The sequence below is a fragment of the Drosophila pseudoobscura genome, chromosome X (genome assembly GCF_009870125.1).
Source record: "Drosophila pseudoobscura strain MV-25-SWS-2005 chromosome X, UCI_Dpse_MV25, whole genome shotgun sequence".
Classification (NCBI taxonomy): Eukaryota; Metazoa; Arthropoda; class Insecta; order Diptera; family Drosophilidae; genus Drosophila; species Drosophila pseudoobscura.
Genome location: NC_046683.1, coordinates 10091927 through 10108191, shown reverse-complemented (window position 1 = coordinate 10108191; position 16265 = coordinate 10091927). Strand labels below are relative to the sequence as shown.

The window sequence follows — 16265 nt, the reverse complement described above, 5'->3', positions numbered from 1 at the left end:
AAGTCAAAAGGAAAAACACGAAAGAGAAAAAGAAGCAGAAAGAGGGGAAGCAAGAACAGGGACAGAAAGAAGAGGAAGGAGGAGAAGCAGAAGGAGCGGAAGAAAAACTTTGACAACTGCGCAAAACTTTCTGTCGACCAAAAAAAAAAAAAAGGCAAAAAACAAAACACAAAAAATAAAGAACAGATAAAGAAGCAGTAAAGAAGAAAAAGAACAAAAACAAAGGGAAAAATTGAGAGAAAAAGAGAGAAAAACAAGTGCAAAAAAGGAACTTTCAAAAAGCATACAAAATGGTCTCGCGCGGAAAAGAGACAGGGCCATACAGACAGAGAGAGAGAGATAGACCCCTCGCACGCCCCACGCCATTGGAACGATAGAGGGAACCCCCCTTTTAAAAGGAAAACTAAAGTTCATAAAGTGCAGAAAAAACTTTTTTCTGTTGGTGTTGCTGCCCCAAAAACGTAGCCCGTTCCCATTAACCCGCTACTGTCACACAGCCGCTTAACCCATGAGAGCCTTTCAACCCAAACCCACCGATGAAGATCCGAGTCAATTTCCATTGAAAAATTAATAAAAAATATATATTAATGGTTAATATCTTTTAAAAGGATTAATATAAGGGATAATTATTGTGGAAAATGCATATAATCCAAAAACCTGTGGAGAGCCTCTTTGAAATCAAACGAAAGACATTTGATCGAATGCTCCAATTGGAGCACCCCAAACAGGTTGCAGTTTTTTCAAAACTCATGGGAAACCTTAACAGAGCCCCAAGAATGAAAGAGCACCTCAACAGACGCGGAGAGGACTCTCTGAAGAGCCTCATAGAACCCTCATATTATTAGAGAACCCTGTGGGACCCATCAAGGAAAATATGCGTCTATTTACAGAAAAGCTAACAAAAATCAAGAAAATATAGAAGGAACTCCTAGGAACCCCAAACAATTGTATTCCAATGTATTCCAATGAAAGTTAAACGCAGGAATAGTACATCTCCGAAACACTTTCTCAACACCTAAAAAAAACTCCTTCGAACTCATAGGAAACTTTGGGTACACTGGGAATCCCTACAAAAACCAATCCTATCATATGGTTGCCTTTCAAACATCTCCGTAGATATCTACATAGACAATCTTCAATGAGAAAAGATGATATTGTCCCCAAAAAACCAATGAGGAAGAACCGAGAACCATCCAAGGAAGGAAAAGAACCCAATGAAACCGGTGGTGTTGCTGGAGATTTCAGTAGTCTTAAAGTAGCAAGATCCCAAGGATTATGGTGATGGACCCAGGGCAAACATGTGGAAACGCTTTAAGAACCCAATATAAGGGGATAGGATACCGCTCTATAGACGAGATGAAAGATCTCCCCCTATACGATCTATAGATGGTAGGACACTTACCGATACTGTGCTGATTTGTGTGTAGTACCGCACCGAATGCCATTAGATCCTTGACCGGCGGTGCTCGGCTACTACCGAGGGCGGCAAAACCGTCGCCCAGAAATGACGCCAGCGCGACAGCCCTGAGGGGCGCTTTGGAGGCTTCGGTGAGAATTTTGTTGTTGAATATCTTGTCCGTGTGGGAGGAGGAGGAGGTGGTGTTGGTGGTGGTGGGGGGTGTTTCTGGTGGTTGGGAGGAGCCTCCTGCTTGGCCCCTTTCTATCGGCGAGGAACGATATTCCGCGGACAACGATTAACGGTACACGCACACACACACACACACAAACACACACACACACACAGCAACGAGCGAGAGAGAGAGAGAGAGAGAGAACAAGAGAGAGCACGTGTATGGAGGGGCTGTGCGGTGCCGGCGGCAAAAAACAAAAACAAAAACAAAAATTTAGCGGCCGCCGATTGCCTTTTTTGCTTTTGCGTTATTTTGTTTTGTTTTTTGTTTGTTTAATTAACTTTTTGTATTTCTTTTTGTTGCTCTCTTTTGGTATTCGTATTCGTATTTGTTGTTGTTGGTGTTATCCACTTGACACTTCTTCGGCCTTCTCCTTCCTTTTTTTATTCCTTTTTCATTCGCTTCACACTTGAAAAAAACTATTTGGATTCTCTCTGGCGCGTCGATCAAAAAAAAGAAGAGAAGAACCAACGGTAAACGGTACACGGTGATCCGATCGCGACGAAAACAGAAAACAGCTGACGCGAGAATTCTCTGGGAGCTAACGGACTTGGCGACTCTGTTTCTCGCTTTTTGTTGGCGGCTGCTGCGGCGGCGGCTGCTAACTGCTGCTGCTGCTGCTGCGTTTCAATGTGCGGCGGTTCGTGCGCTTCACGCGAACTCCAAACAAAAACTGTAAACGGCGACGGCACTGCAGAGGCAGAGCAGTGCTACGCGCTGCTGCTGCTGCCAGGCGAAACGCACGCAGGTCGTCGTCGGCTCTTCAGACGACCGACTCGGCCCTCGCATCGGACGAGCGAAACGAGCGACGAAGCAACGACGAATGGCAGTCCAACCGAAGAGTGAGATCGCATGCGCGCACTCACACGCGCGCTCTCGCTCTCCAAGGCAAACACTCGCGCCAGAGCGAGACCACTAGCTGGTGCCGACTGTCTGCTGCCATCTGCTGACAGCGCGCTCTGCTGCGCTGCTCTGCTCTGCCGTGCTCTGGTGCTGGTGCTGCTGCTGCCACTCAATGCCGCTGCCTACACGAAATAGCAATGGAGTCAGAAGAGCAGTTGCTGACATTTGTCGCAGTCGCAGTTGACTTTGGGCTGCGGTTAGAGGGGGCGTTGCTAAGCAACTGGTTTTTCGGTCGCATCGACGAGACGATGCGCAGCGGCGGCGGCGGCGACGACGGTAGAGAACTTTTTTACTTCGGGGGTCGGGCTCTGGCAGGAGGAACCAATGGCATTTTTCAAAGTGACATTTGTCCGCTTTTTGCTTTTGCTTTTTCTGTGTGTTTTCTGTTTTTCTTTTTTTTGTTTGTGTTGTTTTTGTTACAGTTTCTATCTCGCTCTCGGCTCTCTCTCGCTCCCTTCACCCCTCTCTCTCACACTCTCTCAAGGTAAAATGTCAAATGCTTTTCGACTGTCAACTGTTGGTCGCAAAAAAAAGTTTTCTTTTTTTTTTGGTGTTGTTATCCTTAGAAAAACTTTTGCTGCCCGCCACTGCTGATGCTGCCCAGCCTCTGCTGACAGCCTGCAATTGTTGCTGGGGCCACTTGTCGTTAGCAGCGTCGTTGGCAGAGCGTCGACACGGCTGCGAGGGACGCACGCCCCTTTGGCGATTTTGAGCCTCTGCTCTGTTACGGCCTCTGCTGCTGCTGCTGCCGCTGGTGCTGCTGCCTACTGCTCTGCTTTTATGTGTGCATTTTGTATGCCGGCTGCGTCGTTCGCATTTCGCATTCAAACGGGACATGGTAATAAGCCAAAGATCAAGCGCAATAAAAATGAACGAAGGAACGAAAGGAAAGAAAGAAAGAAGGCGAACAAAACAGAAGGAGTGAGCAGCTGAGAGAGACAGAGAGAGAGAGAGAGAGAGATAGATAGCGCGAGAGACAGAGTGTGGGCAGTGGGTGGCGCCCTCTCAATGCTTTCGACTTCTGTCTCTCTCACGCTCTCTCTCGCTGGCAGCATCTTCTGCCGACAAGGGTGTGCTTTGGAGGGGCTGAGGGGGTTGTATCGGTGGATGGCAGGGGGGTGGGGTCCAAAAGTATTGCACATTAGGGTGTTAAGCTGTGAAGTGCTTGTGACCCCCCTCCCCCCACGCACACACACACACACACACACCCTCTACGGCACTGTCTCTCTTCCTGTCTGTCGTTCTGTGTGGCTGTGTGGGGGAGGGCCCTCTCATTTGTCTGACGTTTCACTTGTCACTGTCTCTGCCGCTGCCGCTGCCTCCCCTTCTTGTCCCACTACGCCCCTGTGACACGTGCTGTCTATGTTTGTTATCGAAAAGCTATCGAAATCAGTTGATCTACGCCGTTCTGTGGCGTGGTGGTGCAGGGGGCTACGTGGGAGGAAGGGTGTAGCCCTGTGGCCTTGAAAACAGTTTGCCCCAAATTCAAACAGAGTCGGTGTGAGAGAGCGAGAGACACAGAGGTGGCAAACATTTTGAAGGAAACTTTTTATTTTTGTGAAACAAACTTTTATGAGGATGCAATTTTTTGGGCTTCATTATTCCAAGGGGTTTATGGGGGGTTGACTTTCTGGAGGGTGCAAAAGTTCACCGAAATCATCGGCGAAGGGGGTCCGAAAACTCTTTACTCTTTTAATGGAAATATACACATTTTAAGAGTGTAAATCTTAAGAAGTTTCATCAACCAAGCAACGGAACTATTGACCAAGTGATGGATCCTCTTCTGAAAGGGTGTTTACCACACAAATTGCCAAAATTGTGGGTAAACTAATGATAATTATTCAAAGCTTTTAGGCAAAAATTCGTTTTGAGAGGTCTTAATGGACGCCTTCATCAGCAAAATGTATCACACATTATGAAGAGCCTATCGTCACGTCAAATTGGAATAATTCTTCACAAAACAGAAGTTTGGAAATACTAGTCAGGTCCGTTCCCGTTCACCAGCACTATCGTTAGAGATCCACCACTAATCCTTGACTAAATGATACACGAGGATGCCCTCCAGGATATTCTCAATACAAAACGAGATATAGAAACCCAAAAAATGTTTGTTTTGAAAACTTTCTTTAATAACATTTAATTTGTCTAAAATTTGCATTAACTTTCATCAACATTTAATTTTAATTGGCTCGGCTGTGATACTGGTTGTCGGGTTTTAATGATGTGCGGTTATTGATATCGAAAGGCACTCGAACCAGTTTCTGAGCGGTGTGTGCACACCATCAATCAAAAGGGGAAAAATAATAATTGACACCAAACGCAAGAAAAAGTACAGTCAGATCAAAAACCGCACTCGAAGGGCACTATGTAGTCGTCAAGAATGCGCACTATGCGTTGCTTTCCCTCGGTATCGACACTCACTTGGGGCTGAAGCGCCTCAGCGGCAGCCGCAGCCGCAGCCGCAGCCGTTGCCGCCGCCTTGTGCTCCGACGACTGTTCCTCCTGGCGACGCACCACCATCATGCAACCGGCGGCCGCCGCCTCGTGACGCAACCATCCGGTCATGATCCAGATCGGACGAATGCGCGTTAGGAAAGGGGATGTCTTCATCTTGAGTTTATTTTTCTGCTATTGGATGGATCAATATCTATATGTAGGAGTTATGCATTGCCAGTGAAATTCCAATACGCACCGCTGAAATATTTTGGGGATAAGTATAATATAATAGTATCCAGACTCCTGCCCGTATCTAGCGTATCAATGTGACTGAATTTTGAATATAATGACTGATTTTACACTGACTTTGATGTTGCGTATGTTTCCAGGACTAGTATTTACGGGGGAATTTGTTATAGAGAGTCAAAAGTATGCTGTGGCATTAGAATGTCATGACAGGAATTGTGCTTTCGACAAAAGATATATTCCAAAAACAAAACAGAATGGTAGCCATATCATTTAAGATCATCGGGGTTCGTTTTCTATATCTTCTATCTCAACGAAACCCCGCAATACCCTTCTTCGACAGGGTATTTGCAGACACACAAGTGGGGTAAAGTGCCACGCCCACTGTCTCAGTATTTGGGAACGGCGAGATGGGGTGCAAGGTGTTGTTAGGGGTTGGGGGGTCGATGGCCACAATAGCAACAAAAACAAACACAAAGAGAAAAGCGCGACGAACTTTGCGACGCGCCATAAACTTTTGGCAGGCACTATGGTGGAGAAGCGAGGAGAGGAGAGGAGGGAGGGGTAGGGAGCTGTATGGCCTCCTTCCACCAAAACAAAGGATATTCGGGAGTCCTTGGGAGTCAAGTGGTTGTACACACACCCCCCCAGCCCCCTACTACACTACACCCCGCCCCATGTACAGTCCTGAAGGGGAGGGGGAGGCGATGGCGATGGACCCCCCCCCTTGCGACCAGTCACGAACTGAACAAACAGCAAACGGACGTCGCCAACATGCCACAAGGAGGGGCACGAAAGACAGAGGAAGAGAGAGATGTGGGAAGTGGGGTCGATCGCAGGGCTCTGATATGCAAACACACGCGTTAGCAAAACCCCCATATCCCCCGTCCTCGCACCACTACACCCATGAAAACACACAAGAAAAAGTTTTAAAAAAAATCTAAGAAAAAAACGAAAGGAAAAAAAATGCTATGCCGCCATGTGGGCGGTCGATGCTCGCTGGGTGGCCACGCCTTAATGCGGGCGGTGGTGCTGCATGCAACACTAACAACAAAAACAACTGCTGCATGCAACAACAACAAGGGGGTTGAGGGGGAGTGGCACGAAGCCAAAGCACAGCACAGAAATCTCTGCTGTGTTTCGGTGTCACTTTTGCTTGTTTGTTGCTGCTGGGAGAATACTTTTTGCAAGCAGTGTGTGTCTGTATGTAGAAAGTGCACACACAGCAGGTTGGAGGGAGTACAGGGTGTCAGGCGGGGAAATACGGGGTATCAAGAGGGTAGAATGAGAGGAAAAATTGAAGACTTTTGAAAGAATCACAATTAATCGATTGGAAAACCGATAGAAAAATCTATGTCGATACTGATTACCTTCAGTTTTCAAACGATTTTAGTGGACTGTAGTTTTACAAGTGTTTTCCATTCCCTATCCCCTGCGATTCCCAGACCGATGGGCAGTGCTGCATGACGTGCTGCCATTAAGTCTCTAGATACTTTATTCTTCATGCCTTTTTGGTATTTTCTTCATCTTCAGCCCCTCTTTTACATTGCCTTTGCATCCTTCCAAGACCCTACCTATGTATAACATGTGTACTTATGCATATACCCATAATGATACCCTGCTCTACCATCTAGAAAAACTTTTTCCCCATTGCATTGTTGAAAGAAATTTTTCGTGATTTCCTTTTCTTATTTGTTTGTTTTCCCGTTTAAGGGGGCTACACGAGAGAGAAGGAGCTTTTAGGGCCCTTCTACCTCTCTTGCTCTCTCTCTCTCTCTCACTTGGGGGGGGGGGGGACTACTTTCTGGTGGGAAAACTACTTTTTTCCTTTACATTTATTCAAATATTATGCGATTTCTGATTTAACCAAAAAATGGAGGCCACCCTCCATGCAGAAGCCCTCTACAACGCTACCGTTTCGTGCACCCTCTCACCCTCTGTGCAGCCCCTTCTTCTGCCTCCTTCCCCTCATTCTTCTCTTCTCTTTTCTGTTGCTTGTTTGCTTTGGCAACATGAATGTTTTGTCACTTGGTTTTTGCCAACGTTTCTTCTTTCTTCTGTCTATCGCCTACCTCCTACCCTTGCCCCTCCTCTGCCAACCATCCAATCCAATCTTTCAGGGATATCTTTTCTATTTCTGACATGTTGTCAACTTCACGGAATGTCAGAAGCAAGTTTCAAGTTTTTCTCGTTGTCTCTTTGTGACATGCATGTGAAGACCCCCTACCGCCCTCCCCTTTACCATGTCACTGTTCCCCTTTCAGACCCTATTTTATAGAGCAGACAGGGAGGATGCATTCTGTGTTAGTGGCCACAATTTCAAAGCTAAGAACTCTAATTTTTGTGGCAATATATATGAGAGCATTATCTATCGATTTACCAAAAATCATGGGAATCTAATGGAAATTCGAAACAGTTTCTTTTGATTCCTTTTGGGAATAAACATATGCGGAGTTTTCAAAGCATAAGAACTCCAGAAACAACTCCAAAACCAGAAATCAAATGAATCGGTGAACTGTTATCCTTTGATTTCTTAGATATTTCCCAAGGTATCTTTTAGTCGAGATTCATGATTGATTTTCGTATGGTTTTCCGTTTTTCCAGTTAGATTTTTTTGTTGCCCCTGATTTGCGTTGCAACCGCAAGAGAAAATAGTATCTGAAAAAGTTTCAGAGCTTTGGGATTGTGTGCCGGAACTGTTGTTTCTGGACATTTAAGATAGTTATGACATGCCACATGCACATGCATACCCAAAAGATACCAAAATGCACTTGTATCTTGTATCTTTTGTGTTATGTACGAGGTTTACATAAGAGAATATATGCATTTCTGGTTTACGAGTAGCTGTCTTGAGTATCTTTCTCATCTTTCATATCATTTACATTCGCAAACTGCTGCTGTGGCCCCTTCGCCTCCACCTCCACCTCCAACCGCAACGCCACCTCCTCCTCCTTCTGCTCATATGTGTATCTGTATCGTTGTATCTTTTGGTTTTGCATCTGCTTTGTTGAAATTAAACTGCGAACATGCCTCCTGCATCTCTGCCGGTGCTCTGCCACTGCCACTGCCTCGTGATTTGTGGTTCCATCCAGATTTTAAATGAAAATATGAAATGTGGTAAATGATTTTCCCAAAAGGTCCTCCTACTTTGTATCTCTTTGCATCTCCTGGATACACATACACACATATCGCAGCACTAGTAGCCCTGACTCTGACAACAGATCTATCTTCTGCTTAAATATTCCATAAAATTCCCCTTATGACGACGGCAAACCGCTTACTTCTGGCTTTTAAGGATGTGATTTTTAAGATACATTTCGATTAATTATTTGAAATTCTTTCCAAGAGCAAAGGAAGCCTCTTTTACAGTGTAGCTTAGCAGCAAAGGTTGATAAAAAGGCGAGGAATCTAGAAATGGTTAAGTGCCTAATTGCTTTCCACTCACAGCGTGGCTTAGCAGCAAAGGGTGCGTAAAGAAGAAAAGGCGCTAAGCTTGTAACTTTTTTTTAGAATTCCTGCCACGAAAACAATGTCCTTCTATCGATAATCCCTCTGAAATCCCCATTGATTTGTTTCCACACAATCTATGGTCATATTCCACGTTCATTTTCACATACAGAGTTACGAAAAAGTTGTATCCGAATTTCACATAATTTTCATTTTATTTCAATTCTTTTTTTGCAAAATTTTCTTCGTTGTTTTGTTTTGTCGGTTGTTTTCAACTTTTCTGACCAACACAAAAAATAATGTAAAAAGTTTAATATGCATAAAGTTTCATTGGGTTTTACGCTGGGGACGGACTCCCGGACCAACAGCAAATGGGGCTAAAACAACACCGTAACAGGGCTAAGGGGGGGTACACAGAGACGGTGGAGCCCCGGCTGAATAGTGGAATGGAAGGTGTTACAGCCGGAGAGCATAAATGTGGCCAAGATTTATGTTTTGCTGCTGGTTTTTGTCTGCTTGTTAGCCTAAAAGTTGTCTAAAGAGAGAAAAACAGAATGTAAATAACTGAAATATTTTGTCAAATATTTCGTCCTTTCATCCTTACGCCGCTGTGACTGCCGTTCGGGTTTTTTGTTTCATAAATTTCGACTGTCCCAATGCAAATCCCTTCCAAAAAACTTGACAACATCCTCGGAGTCGCACCAGGAGCTGGATACTGGAGCACGAATCGAGTAGAGCCCACAAGTACCTCTTGAAAAATAAAGAAAAGCTGCGAAAACAGAGCAAAACTATGGCAATGGAAAATGGCAAGAGCGAGAGATGTCCGAAAAGTTCTTCCATGACGCAAATGGTCTCCCACTTCTGTTGTGAATCATTCGAATAGTTATGGCTCTGGATACCTTTCTTTTGAACAGTGTTTCCACCAGAAAGTCCATGAATAGCGCACAAATATAACCCATGAGGCACATGAAAGTAAGGAACATCCTTCAAAATATAATCCTTAGGCAAATAAATATAATTTTTCCCCCGAGAAATTCCAAAGAAATATCATAGATCCATTCAAACAATATTCATATTCGTGGATGACGGTACAGCCAGGGGAATGTTCAGGCCTTACGTTCCATGTGAATGGCTAATTTCGTTATTTCATTTCGTCTTATATTTTCCCAGTATTCCTCTCAAAAATCGTAAAAGTTTCATAGCTTGTGGAGTGCTTCCTTGGATTTTTAGGCCAAGCATTTCTGATTATGTATCCGTTCGCTTATGGGAATATTTATAATCTAAGATTCTTCTTTTCATATCCATTTGGGTTGTATATTAATATATTAAGTTAAGTTAAGGTTGAAATTTTTATTAGTATCCTTTCCCTTATGGGAACATTTTGTTTATCTTCTTTTTTTACAGCCAATATACATTGTTTATTTCAGTTTACATCCCCAAAAACGATGGATAACTATTATCTTTATAGAATTTCCGTAAAAACTCCTTCGGTTCCTTTCAACTTTATCCGTTTTTCATATATATAAATATTGGTTCTGTTAGAACTCATTGATCGAACCCCTGAGCACTTGGCATGTTATAGAAAATTGCCGGACGTTATCTGAGCTTATCCAAATCCCTGCCTACCCCTCTCGCTCTCCCCTGCTTCTCGGTCTTTTGGCAAACAGAAAAATGCTTGAAATTTATGCTTCAGGAAAAAATACAGAGAGAAAGAAGTGGATGCAGCGGCGGGGAGAGCTGTGGGGCGAGTACGTGGGAATTATTGTGGCAGGCGGAATGGCGCTCTAGGAATGGATGAGCGCCAAAGGATAACACACGTACCGCACAGAGGGAAACAGGACACACTGGACACACAGGGGGGGGGGGGGGGGGGCTGGCAGGACGCTGGAGTGGCTGCATTCCATAAATAAAAACGGCAAAATGGCGCACAAAATGCCACACAGATACTGTGAGAGTGAGATGAAAGAAGACAGAAGGACCTGGACCCGGACCTCTGAGCGTGTGCAAGCGAGAGGAGCACACAAAGACCGAAAGAGCAAAGGAGAGGGAGAGGGAGAGGCAGAGGCAGAGGCAGAGACACGAAGCGAATGAAACCGAACAAAACGCAAACGAGGAATCATCATGAATGGCGAACGTGACACAAATGACAAAATATCAAGCAGAGACCAAAGGCAATGGCAACTGTCGTCTCTCGTTCTGCTGCTGCCTCTTGCCGCACAGGCAGCAGAGCGGCAGCCGAGGGGCCGCCGGGGGCGGGCGGGCATTGGGGGCATTGGGGATTTGTGGGATTCACAGACACAGAAAACGAAGGCCGATGGACGACTGGCAGCCAGGAGGTAGAAACGGAGCCACAGAGAATGGGAGGCATAAATGGGGGCCACAGAGCGGGGCACCAGTAGAGAGGGGGCCATCAAAGGAATACAGGAGCGGCGGGGTGAAAGGCAACTCCATTGGGAGGCTCCAGGCGGTTGAAAGAGAGAGGATCTGCTCCCTATTCGGTACGTACGTATGTAGGTCCGGCTGGCGGGGGTTGTAGGGGTCCTGTAGTCAACATGCTGAGTGCGGATTGTCTGTCAGTTTTGTCCCCTTGCCCCGAGCATCACCCCCATCCGCACCACGGTGTGCGTCGGTTTCGGTATTAAGTGGCAACAACTCTGTGCAGCGTCAGCATTGTTCTTTCTTTTTTGTGGTTGCGTATCATGCCACAGTTTTCGGACGGGAAACACACACATAATATTTCCGATTTACAAAGCGTTTCGAAGTCGAGAAATCAAACTATATTGGAAAAACTAAAAAATACAATGAAAATTCCAAAGATTACAACAGAAAAATACCAAAAAAAATACTTTAAAAACCGCAACAATATACAGAAAAAGGTATCTACAAAATAACGGAGAAAAAACAAAAATATATAACTAAACAAATTCTATACCAAAAAAATACTTTTGAATACAACAAAAATACAGAAAAAATACTCTAATGGATAGTGGCGATGAAGAAACTATTGATTTTTAGGCATTGTTTTTTATGTATCCCAGCTGATCAATTTCAGAAAATACTAAAATCAAAATGGAAGTAACAACGGAAGGATAGAAGATACGTACCTTCATAAATTTTACATAAAAACGTGTCATACAAACCTAAGTGCAAATATTAATCCAATTAGGAAAAAATAAATATTCTTGACCTTTAGAGATACTTATGGTCTTACATTTATTGAGAATCGTTTATGTCAAGGCTGTTTTCTTAGAGCTTGAGATACTTTAAAGATTGAGGCACAACCAAAAACTTTGTAATACACCTTAAGGGGGGAATCTTTTCTCCCATTTCTCAATATTCTACAGAGTCCTGACTCTTATAAATTTACTCTCTTTTTTTAAGAACATAAGATGCATATATGGCAACAACATCTGCTATGGACACTATTCGGCTTGATCTATAGGTTTATTATCCCCAATCCCCAACCGAAAGGAAGTCTTTGTCCCAGAAATAATGGTAATCCAACCGAAAATTCAGTTGAATATATTTATATGTATGGATGGGTTTTGTTTTCTGCCCGCAGATAAACGGCCTGACTAACTATTTCTGCTTTTCTGCTGGCCTTTTACAGCTCCACCTTTTGTTGCATCAATGGGGACAGTGGAATGCTATTTGGGAATTGTAGAAAAAAAGTTTATGAAGGGCCAGCTCTTATTTCTCCCTTAAAAAAATGTTAAAATTCTTAGCTGCACCTTTGAGACACTTTAAAATATATTTATACGCTTCAGGATATATTGTTTATTCTAAAAATTCTCAAAAATATGAACGAATGTAGTATTTTCGGGCTATTTGCAGTATTTTTCACTGGTTTGGGAGTTTCCCAGTGCCCGTTAAACGTTATTGCATGCTCCTGGTCCTGGTCGTGGTCCTGGTACTGGTCTCTACTTTATACTCCCTCTCCACAGCCAAATGTCACATCTCTCTCTCTCTCTCTCTCTCTGGAACCAAAGGACCCACCTCTTACTGGTGCTGGCTCTGTGGCTCAGTGTGGCTTTTATGGGATTTGATTTCTAATAAGCGGCAAGCGAGGCACGTACGACACACACCCAGCAGCACGTAGAGAGGGGCACACACACAGGGCGAGAAAGTGGCAGAGGCATGTGTGTGGGGGCAATGCAGTCCATTTCTAGTCAAAAGAATTCTCTCCATTTTTGGAGGCTCTTGTTTTTTTTTTTTTGTATATACCCTTTCTAAAAGGTCTCTTCATTTGAGGCTGAAGCGAATACATGTAAATGAAATGAGATCACAAAAAATATACTAACAAAATACCAAAAAACACTATCAAATACCAGCTTACAAAAAAAGCTTAAAAAACCAATATAATAATAAAATTCGTTGGAAAAAATACCACAAAATATTAAATTTTAGAAAAATGGCTAAAATTTGCAAAAAATATTGACTAAGTATAAAAACCCAAAAACTGAATGAAGAGAACCAAAGAAAGCTTAAAAAAAATAAATGAAAAATATCTTTAAGCGTATCACCTGCCTCGACTATGAAAGAAAGCCTCTGTTTCTCTCTTTCTCTCTCGCTATCTCTCTCGTTGTGTCCCTGTCTCTGGTTTCTCGAATGGTGTGCCAAAAGAGGGGTTGCTGATGCTCCCCCCAGCCAGCCCCAACGTTGACAGGGGGCCTTGATGGCGTTGTTGTTGTTGTGTTCGCATGCATGGAAGGTATCGCATCCCCATCTCCCTTTGTGTGTGTGAGTGTGTGTATATATGTGCGAGGATTCGAGAGTATGTGCCTCCTGGATCCAAGTGGATTTTTCTCGTTTTTGGCGTGGAAAACCAAGGAAAACTCCAACTAAAATGACATGGTGGGAAAAAGGGAAAGAGACAGAGACAGAGAGAGAGAAAAATACGATTTTCGCTTCATTTTTCCCTTCATCTTTGGCTCTATTTTTTTTTTTTTCTTCTGCTGGTGCCTCTGCTGTGGCCCCCATTTCCCTTTATTTTCCGCATTCGTGTGTGTGTGAAGGTTGCAAAAAGCTAAATTGAGTTTTCCCAACAACAACGATCCTCTTCCATGTGTATGTGTGTGTGTGTGTGTGTGTGTGTGTATGCGGGAAAGAGATAAAATACCAAAAAGCTGAAACTGCGATGGCAACGCGTCGTACGTGTTTATGGCCACGAAAAGTTGCCAAACAAAACGGAACGGAACACAGCGGACAAATGCAACAGAAGCAACCAAAAAGAAGTCAAAAAATACCGAAAACTAAAAGGCAAAAAATAGCCAACATTTAAAAAAAAAATACCAAACAAAATTTTAGATTCTGAGTATCCCGCATGGCAGGCACTCAGTGGCAGGCCCCAGCCGCAGGAGAGTGGGCAAGGAAATATGTGAGCCAGGATGAAATGGAGCCAAGCATCAGGAAGCATAAGGAGCACAGGACACAGTCGCTCGACAGGATATTCCACTGGAGGAGCACAAGTCAGGGGAGAGCCAAGGATATTCGAGGAGAGAGACAGGGGCCTATAGAGAGCCAAAGAGAAGGAGATACATATACAGTACACTGATAGAGACAGAGCATAAGAGAGTGCATCGTTCTGCCAGAGGGTCCAAGATCCATATCTCCGATTTGGGTAGAAAGTATACAAAACTACTGTTAAAATTCAAACTTTTTTACTGGAAAAATACCATTAAAAATTACAAAAAACTCCTGCAAATTAAACTAAATTTGAGTACGAAAATTCTGCGCAAGAATTCCTTAAAAATACTAAAACAATAGTTACACCAAATCGAATATTTGACGAAATTGTTCAGTTGAAGTAGACCGAGAATTTTAATGTCATGGAATCTACTGGGAAACATTCAGTCATATCTCACATCTGGCCGCAACAACATCAAAATTATTTTCTCTAAATTCTTCTGTCTAAAACAATAACCAAAAATCACCACATTTACTATGTTCATTCAAATACAACAGTCTCAAGATGTACATTAACTATTCGAAGGTTCAATATCTGTTAGTATTTTTCTATAATTTTTGGCCATGTTAATGTTTTTCTTTATTTTTATTTTTTGCAAAGGTTCAAGCCAAACCAAGCATAAGCATCCAGCAATACCATGATTGAATCGTAGATCATGATTGTAATAGCCCAAATTTGAGGAAAACCACAGCCAGTTCTTTGGAGGGAAAGAAGGATCTGACACAGCCCAAAGATGCTCATATATTTGATAAGTTCCTGGCCTTACATTCGTGTCTTTACTATGGCCATGGGGATTGTTGCCAAACAGCGATGGCGCACCGACAGGAGAACAACTAAATAGAAATAGAAATAAATTATCTAAAAATAAATAGACATCAAAGAATACGTCTATATTGAACTCATTCCCAGGCTCTTAGGCAATAAGGTCCTTCAATAGAAGAAGGTCCTTCAATGGAAACACAAATTTCACAGATCTCGTTGCCAAATGCCGATATACCTCAAGAAAAGGTTGCTCTGCAGGGTACCAAAGAGAGAGACAGCACCACGGAGACATCACTTGTGGCAGCGAGAAAGAGATGGTGCCAGCAGGAGAAGGAGGAGACACCGAAAAGTGTTTACTTTGTGCGCTTGGGGGCATAAAGTCGGTTGCATGGACTCCGTTGCCACAAAAAAAAAAACATATGGATTTTTCTCTCTCTCGATTTATTTACTTACTTGTCTTGGAACTTTAACAAGTTTTTATGAAAATTATTTATGGAAAAATGCAGTAGAGGAGAGAGGCTCCTCCTCTCTCAGAGATACCCAGATATGTACGTATCTACGTGGATATTGTATCTGTATCTTTTGGTCTTTGGTTTTCGAATTTGCAATTTGTCTTTTGGCCATTATGAAAGGCATTCTTGCGTAAGAGATAAGCAGGCCAGAAGAAATTGTTGCCGACAGGCAAGAGGCGGAGGCAAAAGCAGAGGAGGCAAAGGCTACACACAGATACACCGTAAATGTATCTGCATCTGTATTTGTACGGAATGTATCTCTACATCTGTCAATGAGAGCGCAGAACTGTAAGTACTTTGGGCAGCTAAATATAATTAAATATTTAAAAGCAACAAGCTCACACACACACACACACAGGATACGCAGCAGGACGAGAGTATTTTCCCGCCAGAGGGGCCTTCAGGGTTCCAGGGTTCCGGGGTTCAGAAGCCTGCTCTTAATAATGTTTTAATGCGTTTGACAAAATTTTCCGGACGGCAGGCAACGCCAGGCCCAGGCGGACAGTATTCATTAAATGCAGCTGGAAAACGGGGGGATGCAGCAGGAGCATGGAGCATGTGCCAAGGAGCAGCAGCAGCGGAGGCAAGGAGATGCAACAGAATCAACAACAAACAACCCACGCGGCAAGGACAAGGACAATGCTTGATGCTTGCCAGAGCCCCGGGGCTATTGTTTTTCGGGGGATGAAGCGAAGATGGGATGCCCTTTAATTGGGGAGCTAATTTGGAGCCGTAGTGTTGGAAAAAGGGAAGATTATCCAAGCGCTCACATGCGCGGATCTCAGGCAGAAACCGAGAGGAGCTGCTGTATGACGCGCTCTTTGCCTACCAGTGTTGGGTAGTATATAAAGAGCGGCACTA

General features: G+C 43.7%; 1 protein-coding gene and 1 long non-coding RNA gene across 2 annotated transcripts in view; one reads left to right on the top strand and one right to left on the bottom strand.

Annotated features, from left to right (window-relative positions):
• The window catches only part of Lim1 (LIM homeobox 1), a 50030-nt gene extending 47478 nt beyond the window's left edge, over positions 1-2552 (bottom strand). Inside the window, exon 1 of the mRNA XM_001354948.4 lies at positions 1403-2552. Coding sequence (XP_001354984.4) covers positions 1403-1445 — 43 coding nt within the window. The 5' untranslated portion in view covers positions 1446-2552. The remainder of the gene's footprint in view (positions 1-1402) is intronic.
• An 11950-nt stretch (positions 2553-14502) lies between these two features.
• LOC26532033 (uncharacterized) lies at positions 14503-15003 on the top strand. The gene is made up of 2 exons (XR_001452854.2): positions 14503-14666; positions 14731-15003. It is a non-coding gene; the product is annotated as an uncharacterized lncRNA (long non-coding RNA).
• Positions 15004-16265: the final 1262 nt, after the last annotated feature.